Genomic DNA, 19,536 nt, shown 5'->3' with positions numbered 1-19,536 from the left:
AATCCCCTGAGAGCCTTGTAAAAATACAGATTCATGCTTAGCTCTAGAATTTTTATTCTGTAGCTCTATGGAAACCTTTATTTTTATAGGTAGCCTAAGGACTATACCTGGATAATAAAAAACAAACCATTTTACTTCTAAAAAAGTAACAGAAACTTTAAAATAGCAAGTCACTCAATATATCCAGTTCTCAGTTTCCTAAAGCATAAAGTGAGAATAACCAATAAATACTTGAAAGCAAATATGAACGCATTCTAAAGAAGGCTGCTGCCAACACATCTCCCTCTTTTGTAGGGTCTGAATACATACAGCTGCATCTCTCCCCAATTCCACACAGTAACTTTATAATCTGCAGCCCTATTCTACAGACACTTGAAAGCCCAGGTATTGTAAAATTTTATACCAGATAATTATTAAACATACTGGCAACTTAAAGAATTCTAAGCTTTCGCTTCAACCTTCCCATGTATATGGGATAGAAAATGAAAACCACAGTTACTCTAAGATCTAAACAATTCTAAAATTATTTCCCTTTCATGTTACACGAACATTTTTGTTTACCTAAACATTAAAATAACTTGCTAAGAGAATTTAAAATATATTGCTTAATAGGAAACTTATGAACCTGTCTTTCTGAATTTTCTCTAAGTGTTTCAATTGTTTTTTCAAGTTGAGCCTTCTCCTTCATTAGATCCTTGCTTAAATTCTGACAATTCTGAAGACTTTGCTTTTCTTGAATAATCTCGTTTTCAAGAATTTCAACCTAGAAAAAATTAAATCAAAAAACAATGTAATATTAAATATTTTACAACAAAGGAAACATGTCAAAAGATAATCTTGGAATAAAAACTAAAATACAATTTTAATACTCAAATGGTGAAATTTAAGAACTGAATACAGAAATTCAAGTAATACTCCATGCTAATTTTAACAGCTATATAAAATATGCAGACATGACTATCTTTCTTATCCTCTGCATCTCTGAAGGGCACATTTCTACTTCTAAATACAAAAAATAAACCCAACTGAATATATAATTACATACTATATGAAGACCATGCAAATTTTATTGAAAGACTCTCCCGGCTTGACGAAATTTATAAAGATTTTAATCACAGTCAAGTAATTTTAGGGAAGAAGGAAGAAGAGAATATAAAAAACATGAAAAAAAGATGAGAAAAAAGGTAGGTTTAATGAGGAAACAGAAAGGAATTAGGTTTAAAATAAAAAGAAAGATAGGTGCCTGGGTGGCTCAGTTGGTTAAGTGTCTGACTCCTGATCTCACCTCAGGTCCTGATCTCAGGGTTGTGAGTTTAAGCCCTGCATTGGGCTCCATACTGGGTATGGAGTCTACTTAAAAAAAAAAAAAGGAAAGAGGGAGAAAAATAATAATAATACTGGAGAAAAAAAGAGCTGAACATAGCTCAGGTAAATGTTATAGTTATAGTCTAGGTTTAAATTTATCTTCAATTAACCATATGATCCTGTCAATCGATGCAGAAAAGGCCTTTGACAAAATCCAGCACCCTTTCTTAATAAAAACCCTTGAGAAAGTCGGGATAGAAGGAACATACTTAAAGATCATAAAGGCCATTTATGAAAAGCCCACAGCTAACATCATCCTCAACGGGGAAAAACTGAGAGCTTTTTCCCTGAGATCAGGAACACGACAGGGATGCCCACTGTCACCGCTGTTGTTTAATATAGTGCTGGAAGTTCTAGCATCAGCAATCAGACAACAAAAGGAAATCAAAGGCATCCAAATTGGCAAAGATGAAGTCAAGCTTTCGCTTTTTGCAGATGACATGATATTATACATGGAAAATCCGATAGACTCCACCAAAAGTCTGCTAGAACTGATACATGAATTCAGCAAAGTTGCAGGATACAAAATCAATGTGCAGAAATCAGTTGCATTCTTATACACTAACAATGAAGCAACAGAAAGACAAATGAAGAAACTGATCCCATTCACAATTGCACCCAGAAGCATAAAATACCTAGGAATAAATCTAACCAAAGATGTAAAAGATCTGTATGCTGAAAACTATAGAAAGCTTATGCAGGTAATTGAAGAAGATATAAAGAAATGGAAAGACATTCCCTGCTCATGGATTGGAAGAATAAATATTGTCAAAATGTCAATACTACCCAAAGCTATCTACACATTCAATGCAATCCCAATCAAAATTGCACCAGCATTCTTCTCGAAACTAGAACAAGCAATCCTAAAATTCATATGGAACCACAAAAGGCCCCGAATAGCCAAAGTAATTTTGAAGAAGAAGACCAAAGCAGGAGGCATCACAATCCCAGACTTTAGCCTCTACTACAAAGCTGTCATCATCAAGTCAGCATGGTATTGGCATAAAAACAGACACATAGACCAATGGAATAGAATAGAAACCCCAGAACTAGACCCACAAACGTATGGCCAACTCATCTTTGACAAAGCAGGAAAGAACATCCAATGGAAAAAAGACAGTCTCTTTAACAAATGGTGCTGGGAGAACTGGACAGCAACATGCAGAAGGTTGAAACTAGACCACTTTCTCACACCATTCACAAAAATAAACTGAAAATGGATAAAGGACCTGAATGTGAGACAGGAAACCATCAAAACCTTAGAGGAGAAAGCAGGAAAAGACCTCTCTGACCTCAGCCGTAGCAATCTCTTACTCGGCACATCCCCAAAGGCAAGGGAATTAAAAGCAAAAGTGAATTACTGGGACCTTATGAAGATAAAAAGCTTCTGCACAGCAAAGGAAACAACCAACAAAACTAAAAGGCAACCAACGGAATGGGAAAAGATATTTGCAAATGACACATCGGACAAAGGGCTAGTATCCAAAATCTATAAAGAGCTCATCAAACTCCACACCCGAAAAACAAATAACCCAGTGAAGAAATGGGCAGAAAACATGAATAGACACTTCTCTAAAGAAGACATCCGGATGGCCAACAGGCACATGAAAAGATGTTCAACGTCGCTCCTTATCAGGGAAATACAAATCAAAACCACACTCAGATACCACCTCACGCCAGTCAGAGTGGCCAAAATGAAGAAATCAGGAGACTATAGATGCTGGAGAGGATGTGGAGAAACAGGAACCCTCTTGCACTGTTGGTGGGAATGCAAATTGGTGCAGCCGCTCTGGAAAGCAGTGTGGAGGTTCCTCAGAAAATTAAGAATAGACCTACCCTATGACCCAGCAATAGCACTGCTAGGAATTTACCCAAGGGATACAGGAGTACTGATGCATAGGGGCACCTGTACCCCAATGTTTATAGCGGCACTCTCAACAATAGCCAAATTATGAAAAGAGCCTAAATGTCCATCAACTGATGAATGGATAAAGAAATTGTGGTTTATATACACAATGGAATACTACGTGGCAATGAGAAAAAATGAAATATGGCCTTTTGTAGCAACATGGATGGAACTGGAGAGTGTGATGCTAAGTGAAATAAGCCATACAGAGAAAGACAGATACCATATGGCTTCACTCTTATGTGGATCCTGAGAAACATAACAGAAACCCATGGGGGAGGGGAAGGAAAAAAAAAAAAAAAAAAAAAGAGGCTAGAGTGGGAGAGAGCCAAAGCATAAGGGACTGTTAAAAACTGAGAACAAACTGAGGGTTGATGGGGGGTGGGAGGGAGGGCAGGGTGGGTGATGGGTATTGAGGAGGGCACCTTTTGGGATGAGCACTGGGTGTTGTATGGAAACCAATTTGACAGTAAATTTCATATATTAAAAAAAAAAAAACTGGAAAATAAATGATCTAACACAGGGTTATTTACACTTTACATATATTCAACATTACATTAAACATTAATTTTTATTTACCTTTTTACTTAGTCTTTGATTTTCTTTTTCAATTTTCAGGATTTTGGAAGTGTTGCCTTCAGCAGAATCCATAGTACTCCGAAGTTCTTCGACAGTTTTTGTCAGACTCTGGTTTTCCATCTCCAACTTCAATAATCTACTTGATGTTAATTCATTCACTTCATGGCCCAAGGATTTTTGTGGTGCTATAATAATGACAAATATTGTCATTGGTAAAAACTATATTTACTCAATACTATTTAAAATAATGAGTGTAAATGTACTACATCACCTGGTCCTTAACTTTATAAAAAATTTATAGAGTTATATAAGATACACACAATGAAAAAACATAGATAAAAGATGGGTGAATCTTGAGTTTTTAATGTACCCACAAGCATTCTAGAGGAAAAAAGGTACAAAATTTAGACTGAACGGACTACAGTTGCAGTTCCAGTTCCATGAGAAACTGCTTGACAATGCCCAAGCCATTTTAACCACAAAACTCTTAGATTATTTGTACAAAATATGGTTATTGCTCTGTGTGTCTGACAGAGATATCATGTGATTCAAATAAGAAGTATAAAGCATATCCAAGCCACATATCAAAAATTAAAGGAAGACAGTCTAAGGGGAAAAAAAAATCCTAATTTCCTAATCCTGATTCTGAGAAAGGCAAGACAGTATATACTGGTTACCTTAAAAAAGTCTTTCTCTAAACGAAGAATCTCTGCTAAACTTGAGTGTAAAAATAAACACGTATACCATTTTGCCAAAAAAATTGTATTTCTAAGTCAATTTCAGCATAATTACATTTTTTAACATAAGAAAACTCAGTTTCTGGTTCTATATATGATGTAAGTCCAAAATAACTATTTTTAATAACCCTAAAGCAGATTCATTAAATATTTGATGATATAAAAATTAGGATTTAAAGTGAAATATAATACCTAGAATTCACTTTGAAACCCCAGATTTCAGGAAGGGAAATGGAGAAGTACAGGAAGGCATTCTAGGTCTATCTATTTTTGTGTATGTTTGAAATTCTCCGTCATTTTCTAAAAATTTATTTATTTGGGGAGAGAGAGAGAGAGGAAAAAAACACGAATTGGGGGGTCAGATAGAAAGGGAGAGAGAGAATCCCACGCAGGCTCTGCATTGTTAGCACAGAGCTCGAAGCAGGGTTTGATCTCATACTGTGAGATCATGCATGACCTGAGCTGAAATCAAGAGTTGGATGCTCAACCGACTAAGCCACCCAGGTGCCCCAGAAATCCTCCATCATTAAGAAACACACACACATGGGGCGCCTGGGTGGCGCAGTCGGTTAAGCGACCGACTTCAGCCAGGTCACGATCTCACGATCTCGCGGTCTGTGAGTTCGAGCCCCGCGTCAGGCTCTGGGCTGATGGCTCGGAGCCTGGAGCCTGTTTCCGATTCTGTGTCTCCCTCTCTCTCTGCCCCTCCCCCGTTCATGCTCTGTCTCTCTCTGTCCCAAAAATAAATAAAAAACGTTAAAAAAAAAAAAATATTAAAAGAAACACACACACACACACACACACACACACACACACACACACACCATATCCCCACAAGCACACATTCTTTTCAAAATTAGGTATGATAAAATATCCTCAGACTGTAAACAAAGAAAGCCTCAGTTCTTCTAGCTTTTGTTCCAGTTAGCATATTATTAATCTTTTATTAAAAGCTCGTACAATTGATAGTCACTGACTTTTTTTATTTTTATTAAACATTTTTTTTAATGTTTTATTTATTTTTGAAGGAGAGAGAGAGAGCATGAATGGAGGAGGAGCAGAGAGAGAGGAAGGCACAGAATCTGAAGCAGGCTCCAGGCTCTAACCTGGTAGCACAGAGCCCAACGCCCCAGACTTTTTACATTCCATTAGTTGTCCAAGTCTTCTTCAGTAAAACTTTGCTTCATGATCTGTTAGATACGATACTCAATATACCTTAGTAATACTTTCAATACTATCACTGTTTCTTCTTTTTTTTTAAGTTTATTTTTATTTATTTTGAGAGAGAGAGAGCAAGCAGGGAAGGGGTGAAGAGAAAAGGACACAGAATCCTAAGCAGGTTCCATACTGTCAGTGCAGAACCCGATGTAGGGCTTGAACTCACAAACTATGAAATCATGACCTGAGCCAGAGTCAAGGGTCGGACGTTTAACCAACTGGGCCACCCAGGTGCCCTATCACTGTATTTCAAAGATGCTTCAGGTCAGACTATAAAGAATTAAAAAGGATGCTTACAAACATTTTTAAAAGTAATCCCTATGCCCAATGTGGGGCTCAAACTCAAGACCAAAAGCTGCATGCTCTATCCACTGAGCTAGCCAGGAGCCCCCTTAGAACACATATTTAACAACATGGAAAAATGGCTACGTTATAATCTTAGGTGAAAAGAAGAACCTGAATTGTATATACAAATTGATCTGATGATGTCTAAAATATCTATCTGTAGAAAAATTCTGGAGGCCATTTTTTGAAATGCAAAGGGGTTTCAGAAATTATTAGGAACTTTACTTTCTTCCTTTATATTTTTCCACATTTCACAGTTTTTCTGGAAAGCAATTCTCTTGTATAGTTAAAAAACAAAACAAAACACACCATATTAAAGCAAATATTCAGATCTATGACCCCAGCTAAGATGAACTGCAAAACAACTGTGATGGTGATGATGATGATGATGATGATGATGACGACGACAACAACGATGATAAAAATAATAAACACTCAAATGCCTACCATTTACCAGGTACTCTACTAACGGCTTCATAAGCAGTAACAAATTCAATCTTCACAATAACCATACAAGGTAATACTATTTTATTGTTCCCATATAACTGATGAGGAAACTCTTAACACTGTAATTTTAAGTAGCAGTAGAAAACATTTAAGTTTGAATTGTTTTTTAATAACTCAATTTCACAAAAAATACAATAAAAAAGTTCCACAAATATTTTAAGTAATATATCTCAGCAAGTTCACGGTCTGAATATCATCACTTACTGTGTAGTCAATTTACATGGGGGTCCCAGAATTTGAAATTAGGTTCTCATGTGTAAAATTAGGAAAAGCCTAATGGTAAAAAAATATGGTAGGTCATCTGTAGAACTAAGTATCCTATAAATATCAGATTATAAGCTCTCTCAGACCTCGTCTACCTCAGCATCATATCCACAGGGCTGGATATAATATTTTACACATGGTAGATGCTTAATAAATATCTGGAAGGAAGGAAAGCAGGTGAAATAATCTAATACTAGGTAACTGAGGAATTCTGGAACTAATCTAATTCAAATAAATGTGACCTGGACATAATTTCAATAAAGTAAATCAGTATCAGCATACTGAAGGCTATAACCCAAATAAGGAAAAAAGAACAAAGTTAATTTATCTGAGGGTCTTTCATTATCTCTAGGGTATAACTGGGCTGGACTGGTTGGTAGATATAGTGCTAAAATGGAGAGAAAGTACATATATTGATGAAAGTAGCCATAAAGATCCTTAACTTGCTTTCTTCTGGCTATATACTGACCTAAGAACCTTCCCAATATGTTTTGACTTCTTGTTTAGGTTTGTCTATAGTTAAAGAACACACTGACCAGCTAATATGACTTTTCTGTTCTATTTAGTAGATGGCTTTATTTCTCAAAATAAGTTAATAAACTTGGTATCTCAGCTTCCTATGATGTTAATGTGAAACAGTGCCTAAAAAACTGATTAAATCTGTCACTACACTCATAAAGTTGAGTTGTAAGATGTGTAAAGATAAGGACAAGACCCAGGAATGCGGCCATGAACATACTATTCTGTGAACTATCTAGGGAGACATCTGGCCTCTTAGACATCTCCGGCTGGGGAAAATAAAAAATTGTAATAAAATATCCAAAAATGTAAGCATAAATACAACTTCATGCATTCATTTATGCATTTACATTAAAAAAATATCGGGAATACCTTCAGAGAGTTCGCTAGTTCTAGATATTTGTTCCAGCTCCCAGCCAAGATGTAATGATTCATCCATACTTTGTTTCTGTGCCATTTCCAAAGTCATATTTTCTTCCATTAATTCTTCAATCTTTTTTCTATCCATATCACGTTCCTTTTTTATTGTCAGGGAGTAGGAAAAGAAATGAAAGCCAAAAAACAGTACAATTTCAAGCTAAATATGTTCTATTACTTATAACTTTATCAGAAACTGAATAATATAGGATAAATTTTGAGTTCCTTAAAATTTTCAGTTTGAAGGCAATAATCAGTTATCATTCTTAATACTAGTCATTATATTGATCAGGTCTTTGATATCCTTTTAAAGTGATCCTTGGGAACACTGAAAACTTTTCTTCATATATTTTAATATATTTACTGGTATAATAAATGATATCTGACTTAATACTAAATTTTAGCAAATTGTTTTCCTTCTATATTTTAAAGGCATGTTTACACAACAACTTATTAGGGTGTTTTCAAAGGAGAAGACAAAATTAATAACTAATATGTCTAACAAAAGCAGAAATTTGTACTACTCCTGTTTTTATACAGAATTGGAAGCTTCTAATTTACTTAGCTACCTCTTCTCTGTTAAAGCCACAGGAGCTAGCCATTGTTGTCATTATGGGGAAATCAGATCAATCTGAGATTTCCTTGGAGGCCACACAACTGATCAACCTTACATTACTTACCATTTCCATATCATGCAGTTTAGCTTTCAGTTGTAAATTCTCTTTTTCTAATTCATGTAATTTATCAGAACGAGCTCTAGTTCCTTCTAATTGATCTTCCAACATGGTTTTTGTTTCTAATAAAACTTGATTATCTTCTTTTAATTCCTATAAAAATTTCAAATAGGCTTTATCACAAATATGTTAGTATCTGTTAATTTTTCAAAGCTCTAAAACATAAATTCTTTATTGTAAGGTAAGACATTAAGCTGTCTCTATCAACAGTTCTTTATGCAAGAGTAAAAGCTACTGAAAATAGAGATACAGTTAATGTTTTCCTGGTTTCATCTTTTCCCTCAGAATTTATTACGCTATTGCTATTATGCAAACGTAATACTCAATACTTATGCTAGGATGAGTAACACAACTACAATTCACATAAAATTGTCAGGGTACATTTAAATTCCTTTAGTCACAAGGATAAGGAACTAAGTATAAGTAGTCTCTCTGATATTTAAGACACAAACAAATAGCCATAGAATCAGGGCTTAATTTTTTTGCTGAAATAGATTTAAAGATTTCTCTCTACTTAAACTGTAACTTGAAAGTAAAGGGCTTGGGTTTTTGAGTAAAATACCAAGACCTGTGCTAAGACTCACACAGACCATAAACTAAGGCTCTATTAATAAATATTTTACATAAACATCTTGAGAAAACGCTTAAAATCCATACATATGTTTTGAAGACGTGTTCACAAATCCGTCTTGCTGAACTATATGCTAGTGGTTTATAAACTAAAGTCAAAAGAAAGTATATTAAAACAGTGGCATTTATAAGGATCTCTTAACAGTGCCATGCATATATTTTTTCAATAAACGGCAAAGAATTAATAGGCACCTTATCTTTGCTATCTACTGGGTCTATTTTCTGGTAACTTTCAGGCTAAAATGTTCTAACTACTTTCTGTTGTAATGTTCTCACTTCTTGCATTTGCATACTCCTTCCTTCTTATCACCATACTGAAACTGATAAAACTCTCCTCTGTTTGAAGAAATGAAGAAGTTAACTCGGAAAGAAAAACAGAATGTAGAAGCAAGTACTGTCAAATTCTTGCTGTCAAACTCAACTTCATGTAACACTAAACTGCAACCATTAAGTAAGAAAAATTGTCTTTTTCTACACACACACACACAAATACACCCACACACATATTATTAGGGGAGAGATTGAGAGAGTGCCTTCATTAATCCTAGTTTAGCATTCTGAGTTGAACAGTGATCAGAAACATGCTTTGCTTTAGCTTCTAGAAACAAATTTGAAATTAGAAGTATATACTTTATTTTGACTTTGAGGGAAGGACTTCAAGTCTTTCCTACCTATAAGACTAAATAAAAGAATGAAAGAACTTGAAACAGTTCAATAAAATTAATAATGTCCAGAGATCCCTTTTTACAAGTATAAGTAATATGCTGATCTACCACCATAAGATAAGCACCGACAGGTATTTACAGTTTGTTCAACATTTCAAAAGTTCCTTAAGTTTATTACATGCAGTTTGAAAAAACTTAACTTTTAAACAAAATAATTGTGAATGGTTTAAATTATGCAACATACCTCAACTCTTGCCTTATAAAATTCAATATCATGTAGTCTTTCTTTGTATCTGCTGACTTCACTTTCAAGCTTATCCACTCTGATTGCCTTCTCCCGAAGTGCATCTAATTCATCTCGGTACATTCTAGCGGAACGAGCATCCGAAAGCAAATTCATGTTCTAAATATAAACAATTAATATTTTAAATATTATTTTCTATTTTCAAATTGATAATCTCTGGTTGCACAATTCAATGAATTTAAAAAACAAACCCAACGAATTGTATGATTTAAAAGTGTGAATTTTAAAAGAAGCTGTTGATGAGGGCCAGTACTGACCAATGCTATACCTTGGCCAGAGGCTGCACTGTCACCCTGGCTGGGCAACTTCGACAAGGCCACTTCTGATGGCATTTCCAAGACCTACAGCTATGTCACCCTGAACTCTGGAAAGAAACTGTGTTCATCAAGTTTCCCTATCAGGAATTCACTGACCATTTTGTGAAGACCCACATCAGAGTCTCCATGCAGAGGACCAAAGCTCCAGCTGTGGCCATCACATAGTTTTATACAAGAAAAATACAGTGAGTTAAAACCTGTTAAAAAATGTATATATATAAAATAAAATGGGATGGGGAGATATATGAGGTCTTTTTTTTTTAAATCAAGAATATAAATTATTTTAAAATATATATTCATATGCAAATAAAAACACACCTACATATAAATTTTTATGTAATGATTATTTAGGTATGTAAAAAATATCAGGATATTTCAAATAAGTTAACCTCTAGTTAACATAACCTTTGCAATTAATTTAAGGTGTAAAAGTTAACTTTAAAATACAGGATAATGAAAATACAGAAGAGGCAAACAGTATTACTAAAGTTGGTCGTTAGTTACTTTAGAGAAATTACGTTTCCATCCAGATGTATTATAATATACCAAAATTCTGCTGAGTTTTTCAAAACTTCCAAGTTTTGAGACAAGTATTAAAATTCAATATTTAATAGTTCTCTCGTAATCTTTTAAAACAAGTTATCAAAGTATGATCCAGAGATATCTGTGGGGCCCTGAAAGGGTTTCATGTTCATGAGGTCAAAACCATTTTCATAATAACACCAAACCATTATTTGCTTTTTTCACTGTCATTCTCTCATGAGGGCAGAGTGGAGTTTTCCAGAGGCTACATGGCATGTGATAATACACCGAACGCAAAACAGATACGAGAATTTAGTAGTTTTTAGTTAAGCCAGGCATTAAAGAGATTTGCAAAAATGATTAAAAAAAAAAAGACTTGCAAAAATGTAAGAGTACCAACATTCTTTTTTTTTGTTGTTTTGTTTTGGAAAATAATGGTTATAAGCATTTTATGTTAACATGGAATAATTATTTTTAAATAAACATTTTTCAAATTCTAAGTTTTAATTTCAAATATAGAAAATAGATATAATCTACATCAAACAATCCTCATTAATTTTTAATAGGAGAAAAGAGCCTTGAGACCAAAAGATTGAGAACCACTCACTGTTTTACAGTAAGCACACATACAAAAACCCATACTATTAAGAAACAGAATAGCAGCCACAGCATATCTAGAAATGAAGATTTTGATTCCCATCTCATTCATCTAGAAAGGTCCAAGTTTATGATTCTGCAAGTGGAGTATTCCCTGAATTAAAAATAGCAAGTTAGGGGAAATAAGGAGAAGAAATAATTATCTAGCTTCACCATAATCCTTATCATTTACGGGTAAAAGAAGACATTGTGCACTACCACCAGATAAAAATGAAACAAAACAAACATTTAAAAAAGTGAATTTTGTTTAAGTTTATTTATTTATTTTGAGAGAGAGAGAGAGAAAGAGAGGGAGAAAGAGGGACAGTGCGAGTGGGAGGGGACAGAGAGAGAGAGAGAGAGAAAGAGAATCCCAAGCAGGCTTCACAGTTAGTGCAGAGCCTGACACTGGGCTCAAACTCACAAACCATGAGATCACGACCTGAGTTGAAATCAAGAGTCAGACACTTAAATGACTAAGCGACCCAGGTGCACCCCCCCAACCCCAAAATGAAGTCTTAAACAATCTTGCTTCGAGATGAAAAAAACCACAAAGCTTTAGTAAAATAAAAATAATTTTTAAAAGGTAAAAAAATTAAAAAGCACTGTGTCATATATAAATTACCATAACTATCAGAGAGACCAGAGACCTAGGGAGATACACATAAAGCAGCATAGTTTACAGTAGGGTTATTCTAGCTTCCAAGCCCACACAAACAAAATACATAAAAAAGAGAAACTTGGAACTACCTGAATCCTAAGAGTTTCTTCTGAATTCTAGCAAAGTATGAGCAGCACTGATAAAGAAAAAGCAAAGTCCAAAGACTATGAATTCCAGTTTTGGGATTTTAGAACAGAAAAACACTGAAAAATCATCTTTAAGCCTCAGTGACCTCATAAAACATTAAGATAAAGGCTATAAATTATAAGGAGTAAAATCAATTTCTAATTACATACTGGTCCTATATAATAAAGTTTCTGGTACAAACCTCTTGTTGCAGCCTTTTTAGTTCTATTTCCATTTGCTCAAGTTCTTGTTTACAGTCCAACAACTGTTCAGTCTTTTCCTCCCTTAAATGAAAAAATTGTCAATTAAATAATCAGTTTAATGTTTTTGAAAACTGTGATCATCATCTGCATCAATACAAATATATTATCATTACTAAATATCTAGTTGAAAACCGAATTAGCCATACGCTAACAGAGGGGAAAAAGACAAAGAAATGGATATTAAGAATGTGTATGATTTGATGTCATCAATCAGACTCCCCTTTAAAGTTCCCCAAAGGCTAATCTTGATGACTGACATCCTCATAGTTTATAAGGTAGTTTCTCTCTCTTCATCTTTCTTCCCATCCCCCATTTTCACTCTCCTTTTTGTCTTTCTCACTCATCAAAGACAAATACACTGGAAGAGTTTTTAAGCAAGGCACTACTATGTGGGTCTGAGTCATTTATACATATATATATATATATATATATATAAATAAAATATTATGCAGGGGAGGAGCAGAGGGAGAGGGAGACACAGAATCCAAAGCAGGCTCCAGGCTCCCAGCTATCAGCACAGAGCCCGACACGGGGCTTGAACCCACATAGTGTGAGATCATGACCTGAGCCAAAGTCGGATGCTTACCTGACTAAGCCACCCAAGTGCCCTGGGGGGGGGGGGGGGGGGGGGGTCTGAGTCTTAAAAGGATCTCCAACTATTTTCAATATTTACTGTGGCCTAAAGGGAAAGTACACACTGCCACACAAATACCTAAAATATTTATGTCCCTATTGGTTTCTTCCCTGTAGTCTATAAACATCTTCCAATTTCTATTCTTTTCCTTCTCTTTATACTACTTTACTTCCCTCATTTCCTATCTCCCTTTCAGAGCCAAGCTGCTCAAACTCAAGTTTCCATTCACTAACTCTACTTTTCCACCTTCTGTTCTTTAATTAAAAAAGGTAAAGCATTCACTGCACAATCTGTTGCTGACCTCTCATAATACCTGTACTTTTTTGAGAACCATAATTTTTAATTGAGAAACAGTCCCTTTGTGGACTCCATTTTCATTGTAATGAATAATGTTTTGGTAAATAAACTCATTATGCATAAGATATTGTATGTTTAGGGGTACCTAGCTGGCTCAGTCCAAAGAGCATGTGACTCTTGAACTCAGGGTCATGAATTTGAGCCCCATGTTGGGTGTAGATTACTTAAAAGGGAAAAAAAAAAGCCAAAAAACCACAAAGAAAACCTCGTATATGTTTCAGGACAGATTTCTTTTTTTTTTTTTTTAAATTTTTTTTTTTTTTTAACGTTTATTTATTTTTGAGACAGAGAGAGACAGAGCATGAACGGGGGAGGAGCAGAGAGAGAGGGAGACACAGAGTTGGAAGCAGGCTCCAGGCTCTGGGCCATCAGCCCAGAGCCCGATGCTGGGCTCGAACTCACGGACTGTGAGATCGTGACCTGAGCTGAAGTCAGACGCGTAACCGACTGAGCCACCCAGGCGCCCCATAGATTTCTAAAAGTACATTACATGTTTAAAGGTTGCTGATGTGCACTGTCAACATCCCTGCAGAAAGGTCATTACCAATTTATAATGCAAGCATCAGAGGATAAAATTGCCTACATGAGAAACAAGTTAACAATTGAAAATTTTTGAGTTATTATTCTAATTTGCATTTATTTGAATACTAGGACAGCCTGGAAGAAATGGATAAATTCTTGGAAATATATAAACTACCAAAACTGAAACAGGAGAAACAAAAAACTTGAACCAAGTAACAGCCAGCAAAGAAGTTGAATCAGTAATCAAAATCTCCCAACAAACGAAAGTCCAGGGCCAGATGGCTTCAGAGGTAAATCTACCAAGCATTAAAAAAAATGTTTTTAAGTTTGTTTATTTATTTTTGAGAGAGAGACAGAGAGACAGAGAATGAGCGCAGGAAAGGGACAGAGAGAGAGGGAGACAGAGAATCCCCATGTGGGGCTCCAATTCACAAACTGTGAGATCACGACCTGAGCCGAAATCAAGAGCTGGACACTTAACCAACTGAGCCACCCAGGTACCCCAAATCTACCAAACATTTAAAAAAGAGATGGGGCGCCTGGGTGGCGCAGTCGGTTGAGCGTCCGACTTCAGCCAGGTCACGATCTCGCGGTCCGTGAGTTCGAGCCCCGCGTCAGGCTCTGGGCTGATGGCTCGGAGCCTGGAGCCTGTTTCTGATTCTGTGTCTCCCTCTCTCTCTGCCCCTCCCCCATTCATGCTCTGTCTCTCTCTGTCCCAAAAATAAATAAAAAATGTTGAAAAAAAAAAAATTTAAAAAAGAGTTAATACCTGTTCTTAAAACTATTCAAAAAAATAGAAAAGGAAGGAAATCTTCCAAATTCATTCTATGAGGGTAGAATAAAGAATAAAGAATCCACTAAAAAACAAATAGTGAATCCACTAAAAGATAAAGAATCCACTAAAAACAGAACTATACGCCAGTATCCCTGACAAACATGGAAGCAAAAATGGTCAATAAAATACTAGCAAACTAAATCCAACAATACATTAAAAGAGTCATTCACCACAATTAAGTGGGATTTATTCCTGGGTTGCAAAGGTGGTTCAATATTCACAAATCAATGTGATACACATTAATGAAAGAAAGGATAAAAACTATATGACCATTCTAAATACATGCAGAAAAAGCATTCGACAAAGTACAAATCCATTCACGATAAAACCCTCAACAACGTAGAGTCAGACGGATCATACCTGAACATAATAAAGGCCACATGTGAGTAACCCAGTGAATATCATGCTCAAGGGGAAAAAGAGAGCTTTTCCCCTAAGGTCAGGAACAAGGTTAGGAACAAGACAGGGACTCTCACCACTGTTGTATGACATAGTACTGGAAGTTGTAACCACTGTTAACCATTGTTCTAACCAGCAATCAGACAACAAAGAGCAATAAAAGGCATCCATACAGGCAAGGAAGAAGTAAAACTTTACTATTTGCAGATGACATGATACTCTACAAAGAAAACTCGAAAGATTCCACCAAAAAACCTGCTAGAAATTATACATGAATTCAGTAAAGTCACAGGATACAAAATGAACATACAGACTATCTGTTGCATTTCTATACAAAAATAATGAAGTAGCAGAAAGAGAAATTAAGGAATCAGTCCCATTTACAAAAGCACCAAAATATTAAGAAACCTACGAATAAACCTAATCAAAGAGGTGAAAGACTTCTGTTCTGAAAACTATATAACACTGATGAAATAAATTAAAGGGGACACAAAGAAATGGAGAAACATTCTATGCACACGGATTGGAAGAACAAATACTATTAAAATGTCTATACTACCCAAAGCAATCTACATATTTGATGCAATCCCTACCAAAATACTAACAGCATTTTTCACACAAGTAGAACAAACAATCCTAAAATTTGCATGGAATCAGAAAAGACCTTGAATAGCCAAAGCAACATTGAAAAAGAAAAGCAAAAATGGAGGCATCAAAATTCCAGACTTAAAGTTATGAACAAAGGATCAAAAGGTATAGTACTAGCACAAAAACTGATGCATAGATCAAGGGAACAGGACAGAAAAACGCAGAAGTGAACCCACAACTATAAAGTCAATTGATCTTCAACAAAGCAGCAAAGAATATCCAATGGGAAAAAGACAGTCTCTCCAACAAATGGTGTTGAAAAACTGGACAGCAACATGCAAAAGAATGAAACCGGACCACTTTCTTACACAAACACAAAAATAAATTAAAAATGGATTAAAGACCTAACTGTGAGACCTCAAACCATAAAAAATCCTAGAGGAAAACACAGGCAGTGACCTCTTTGACATTGGCTTGGCTGTAACAACTTCTAGATATGTCTCCTGAGGCAAGAGAAACAAAAGCAAAAATCAATTATTGGGACTTCACCAAAATAAAAAGCTTCTGCACAGCAAAGGAAACAATCAACAAAACTAAAAGGCAAACCTATGGAATGGGAGAAGACATTTGTAAATGATCTATCTGATAAAGGGTTAGTACCCAAACTACATAAAACTTGTAAAACTCAACACCCAAGAAATGAACCATCCAATTAAAAAATGGGTAGAAGACATGAACATTTTTCCAAAGATGACATACTGACACATGAAGAGATGCTCAACACCACTCATCATCAGGGAAAAACAAATCAAAACTACAATGAGATATCACCACACACCTGTCAGGAAGGCTAAAATCAAAAGCACAAACAACAACAGCAAGGATGTGGAGAAAGGGGAACCCTCGTGCACTGCTGGTGGGAATGCAAACTGGTGTAGCCATTCTGGAAGACAGTATAGAGGTTCCTCAAAAACTTAAAAATAGATGGGATGCCTGGGTGGCTCAGTCAGTTGAGCATCCAACTCTTGATTTCTGCCCAGGTCATGATCCCAGGGTTGTGGGACTGAGCCTCGCATCAGGCTTGTGGAGCCTGCTTAAGATTTTCTCTCGGGCGACTGGGTGGCTCAGTTGGTTAAGCGTCTGACTTTGGCCCAGGTCATGAACTCATGGTTTGTGAGCTCAAGCCCTGCATTGGGCTCTGTGCTAACATCTCAGAGCCTGGAGATGGCTGAAGATTCTGTGTTTTCCTCTCTCTGCTCCTCCCCATTAGCACTGTCTCTCTCTCTCTCTCTATCAAAAATAAATAAACATTAAAAAAGAAAATTAAAAAACTCTCTCCCTGGCTTGGCTTGTGCTGTCTCTAAAAAAAAATTAAAAAGTTAAAAGCAGAACTACACTACCAGTCAGCAATTGCACTACTAGGTATTTATCCAAAGAATACACGAATACTAATTCAAAGGGACACAAGCACCCCAATGTTTACAGCAGCTTATCTATAATAGTCAAACTACGGAAACAGCCCAAATGTCCGTGGAGAAAGAAGACATGGTACATACATATACAATGGAGTAACACTCAGCCACCCAAAAGAATGAAATCTTGCCATTTGCAACAATGTGGATGGAGCTAGAGAGTATTATGTTAAGTGAAAGAAGTCAGAGACAAATACCGTATGATTTTACTCATAGGTGAAATTTCAGAAACAAATGAGCAAAGAGGGGAAAAAAAAGAGAGAGGCAAACCAAGAAACAGATTCTTTTTAATTTAAAAACAAGTTTTATTTTTAACATTTATTTTTGAGAGAAAGAGACAGAGCGCGAGCAGGAGAGGGACAGATCGAGAGGGAGGCACAGAATCCGAAGCAGGCTCCAGGCTCCTGAGCTGTCAGCACAGAGCCCAATGCGGGGCTCGAACTCGTAAGTGGTGAGATCATGACCTGAGCTGAAGTCGGATGCTTAACTGACTGAGCCACCCAGGCGCCCCAAAAGATTCCTAACTATACAGAATAAAGTGATGTTTACCAGAGGGAAGGTGGGTGGGGACATGGGTGAAATAGGGGATGGGGATTAAGGAGTACACTTCTTGTGATGAGCACCGGATGATGTATGGAAGTGCTGAATTACTATACTGTACACCTGAAACTCATATAACACTGTATATTAACTAACTGGAATTAAAATAAAAACTTTTTAAAAAGCTATTAACTTCTACCATTTTTTTAAATATGCATTTTTGAGAGAGAGAGAAAGCGTACAAATAGGGGAGGGACAGAAAGAGGGGGAGACAGAGGTTCAGACGCCAGCTCTGTGCTGATAGCAGAGCGCCTGAGGCAGGGCTCGAAATAACGAACTGAATCCTGAGACTGTGACCTGAGCCAAAGCTGGACACTTAACTGACTGTGCCACCCAGGCGCCCCTACCTTTTATGATTTATAAGATATTTATAAATATTTCTATATAGTTGCTGAATGCTTTTTTAAAAAATTAAAAACAAATTTTATTTTTATTATGGTAGCATATTTTTTACATAAAATTGCAATTTTAGTCATTTTAAGTGAAAATTTAGTGGCACTGGACCCACAAACGTATGGCCAACTAATCTGCCAAAGCAGGAAAGAATATCCAATGGAATAAAGACAGTCTCTTCAGCAAGTGGTGCTGGGAAAACTGGACAGCGACATGCAGAAGAATGAACCTGGACTACTTTCTTACACCATACACAAAAATAAACTCAAAATGGATGAAAGACCTCAATGTAAGACAGGAAACCATCAAAATCCTCGAGGAAAAAACAGGGAAAAACCTCTCTGATCTTGGCCGTAGCAACTTCTTACTCAACATGTCTCCGGAGGCAAGGGAAACTAAAGCAAAAATGAACTACTGGGACCTCATCAAAATAAAAAGCTTCTGCACAGCGAAGGAAACAATCAGCAAAACTAAAAGGCAACCGACAGAATGGGAGAAGATATTTGCAAATGACATATCAGATAAGGGGTTAGTATCGAAAATCTATAAAGAACTTATTAAACTCAACACCCAAAAAATAAATAATCCAGTGAAGAAATGGGCAAAAGACATGAATAAACACTTCTCCAAAGAAGACACCCAGATGGCCAACCAACACTTAAAAAATGCTCAACATCACTCATCATCAGGGAAATACAATCAAAACCACAATGAGATACCACCTCACACCTGTCAGAATGGCTAACACTAACAACTCAGGCAACAACAGATGTATGCGAGGATGCGGAGTAGAGGATCTCTTTTGCATCGTTGGTGGGAATGTAAGCTGGTGCAACCACTCTGGAAAATAGTATGGAGGTTCCTCAAAAAACTAAAAATAGAACTACCCTACGACCCAGCAATTGCACTACTGGCATTTATCCAAGGGATACAGGTGTGCTGTTTCGAAAGGGCACATGCACCCCAATGTTTACAGCAGCACTATCAACAATAGCCAAAGTATGGAAAGAGCCCAAACATC

General features: G+C 36.2%; 1 protein-coding gene across 8 annotated transcripts in view; it reads right to left on the bottom strand.

Annotated features, from left to right (window-relative positions):
• CCDC88A (coiled-coil and HOOK domain protein 88A) overlaps nucleotides 1-19,536 on the bottom strand; it is a 138,883-nt gene that overhangs the window by 47,645 nt on the left and 71,702 nt on the right. For all 8 annotated transcript variants that reach the window (XM_078444493.2, XM_078444492.2, XM_078444489.2 and 5 more), the window contains exons 9-14: nucleotides 12,655-12,736; nucleotides 10,131-10,289; nucleotides 8,538-8,684; nucleotides 7,813-7,957; nucleotides 3,851-4,035; nucleotides 626-763 (exon numbers count right to left, since the gene is read on the bottom strand). In XM_078444493.2, the coding sequence (XP_078300619.1) occupies nucleotides 626-763; nucleotides 3,851-4,035; nucleotides 7,813-7,957; nucleotides 8,538-8,684; nucleotides 10,131-10,289; nucleotides 12,655-12,736 (856 nt within the window). The remainder of the gene's footprint in view (nucleotides 1-625; nucleotides 764-3,850; nucleotides 4,036-7,812; nucleotides 7,958-8,537; nucleotides 8,685-10,130; nucleotides 10,290-12,654; nucleotides 12,737-19,536) is intronic.

The sequence above is a fragment of the Panthera onca genome, chromosome A3, assembly GCF_046562875.1.
Source record: "Panthera onca isolate mPanOnc1 chromosome A3, mPanOnc1 haplotype 2, whole genome shotgun sequence".
Classification (NCBI taxonomy): domain Eukaryota; kingdom Metazoa; phylum Chordata; class Mammalia; order Carnivora; family Felidae; genus Panthera; species Panthera onca.
Note: the sequence above shows the minus strand (reverse complement) of the source record. Positions and strands in the feature narration are given on the sequence as shown.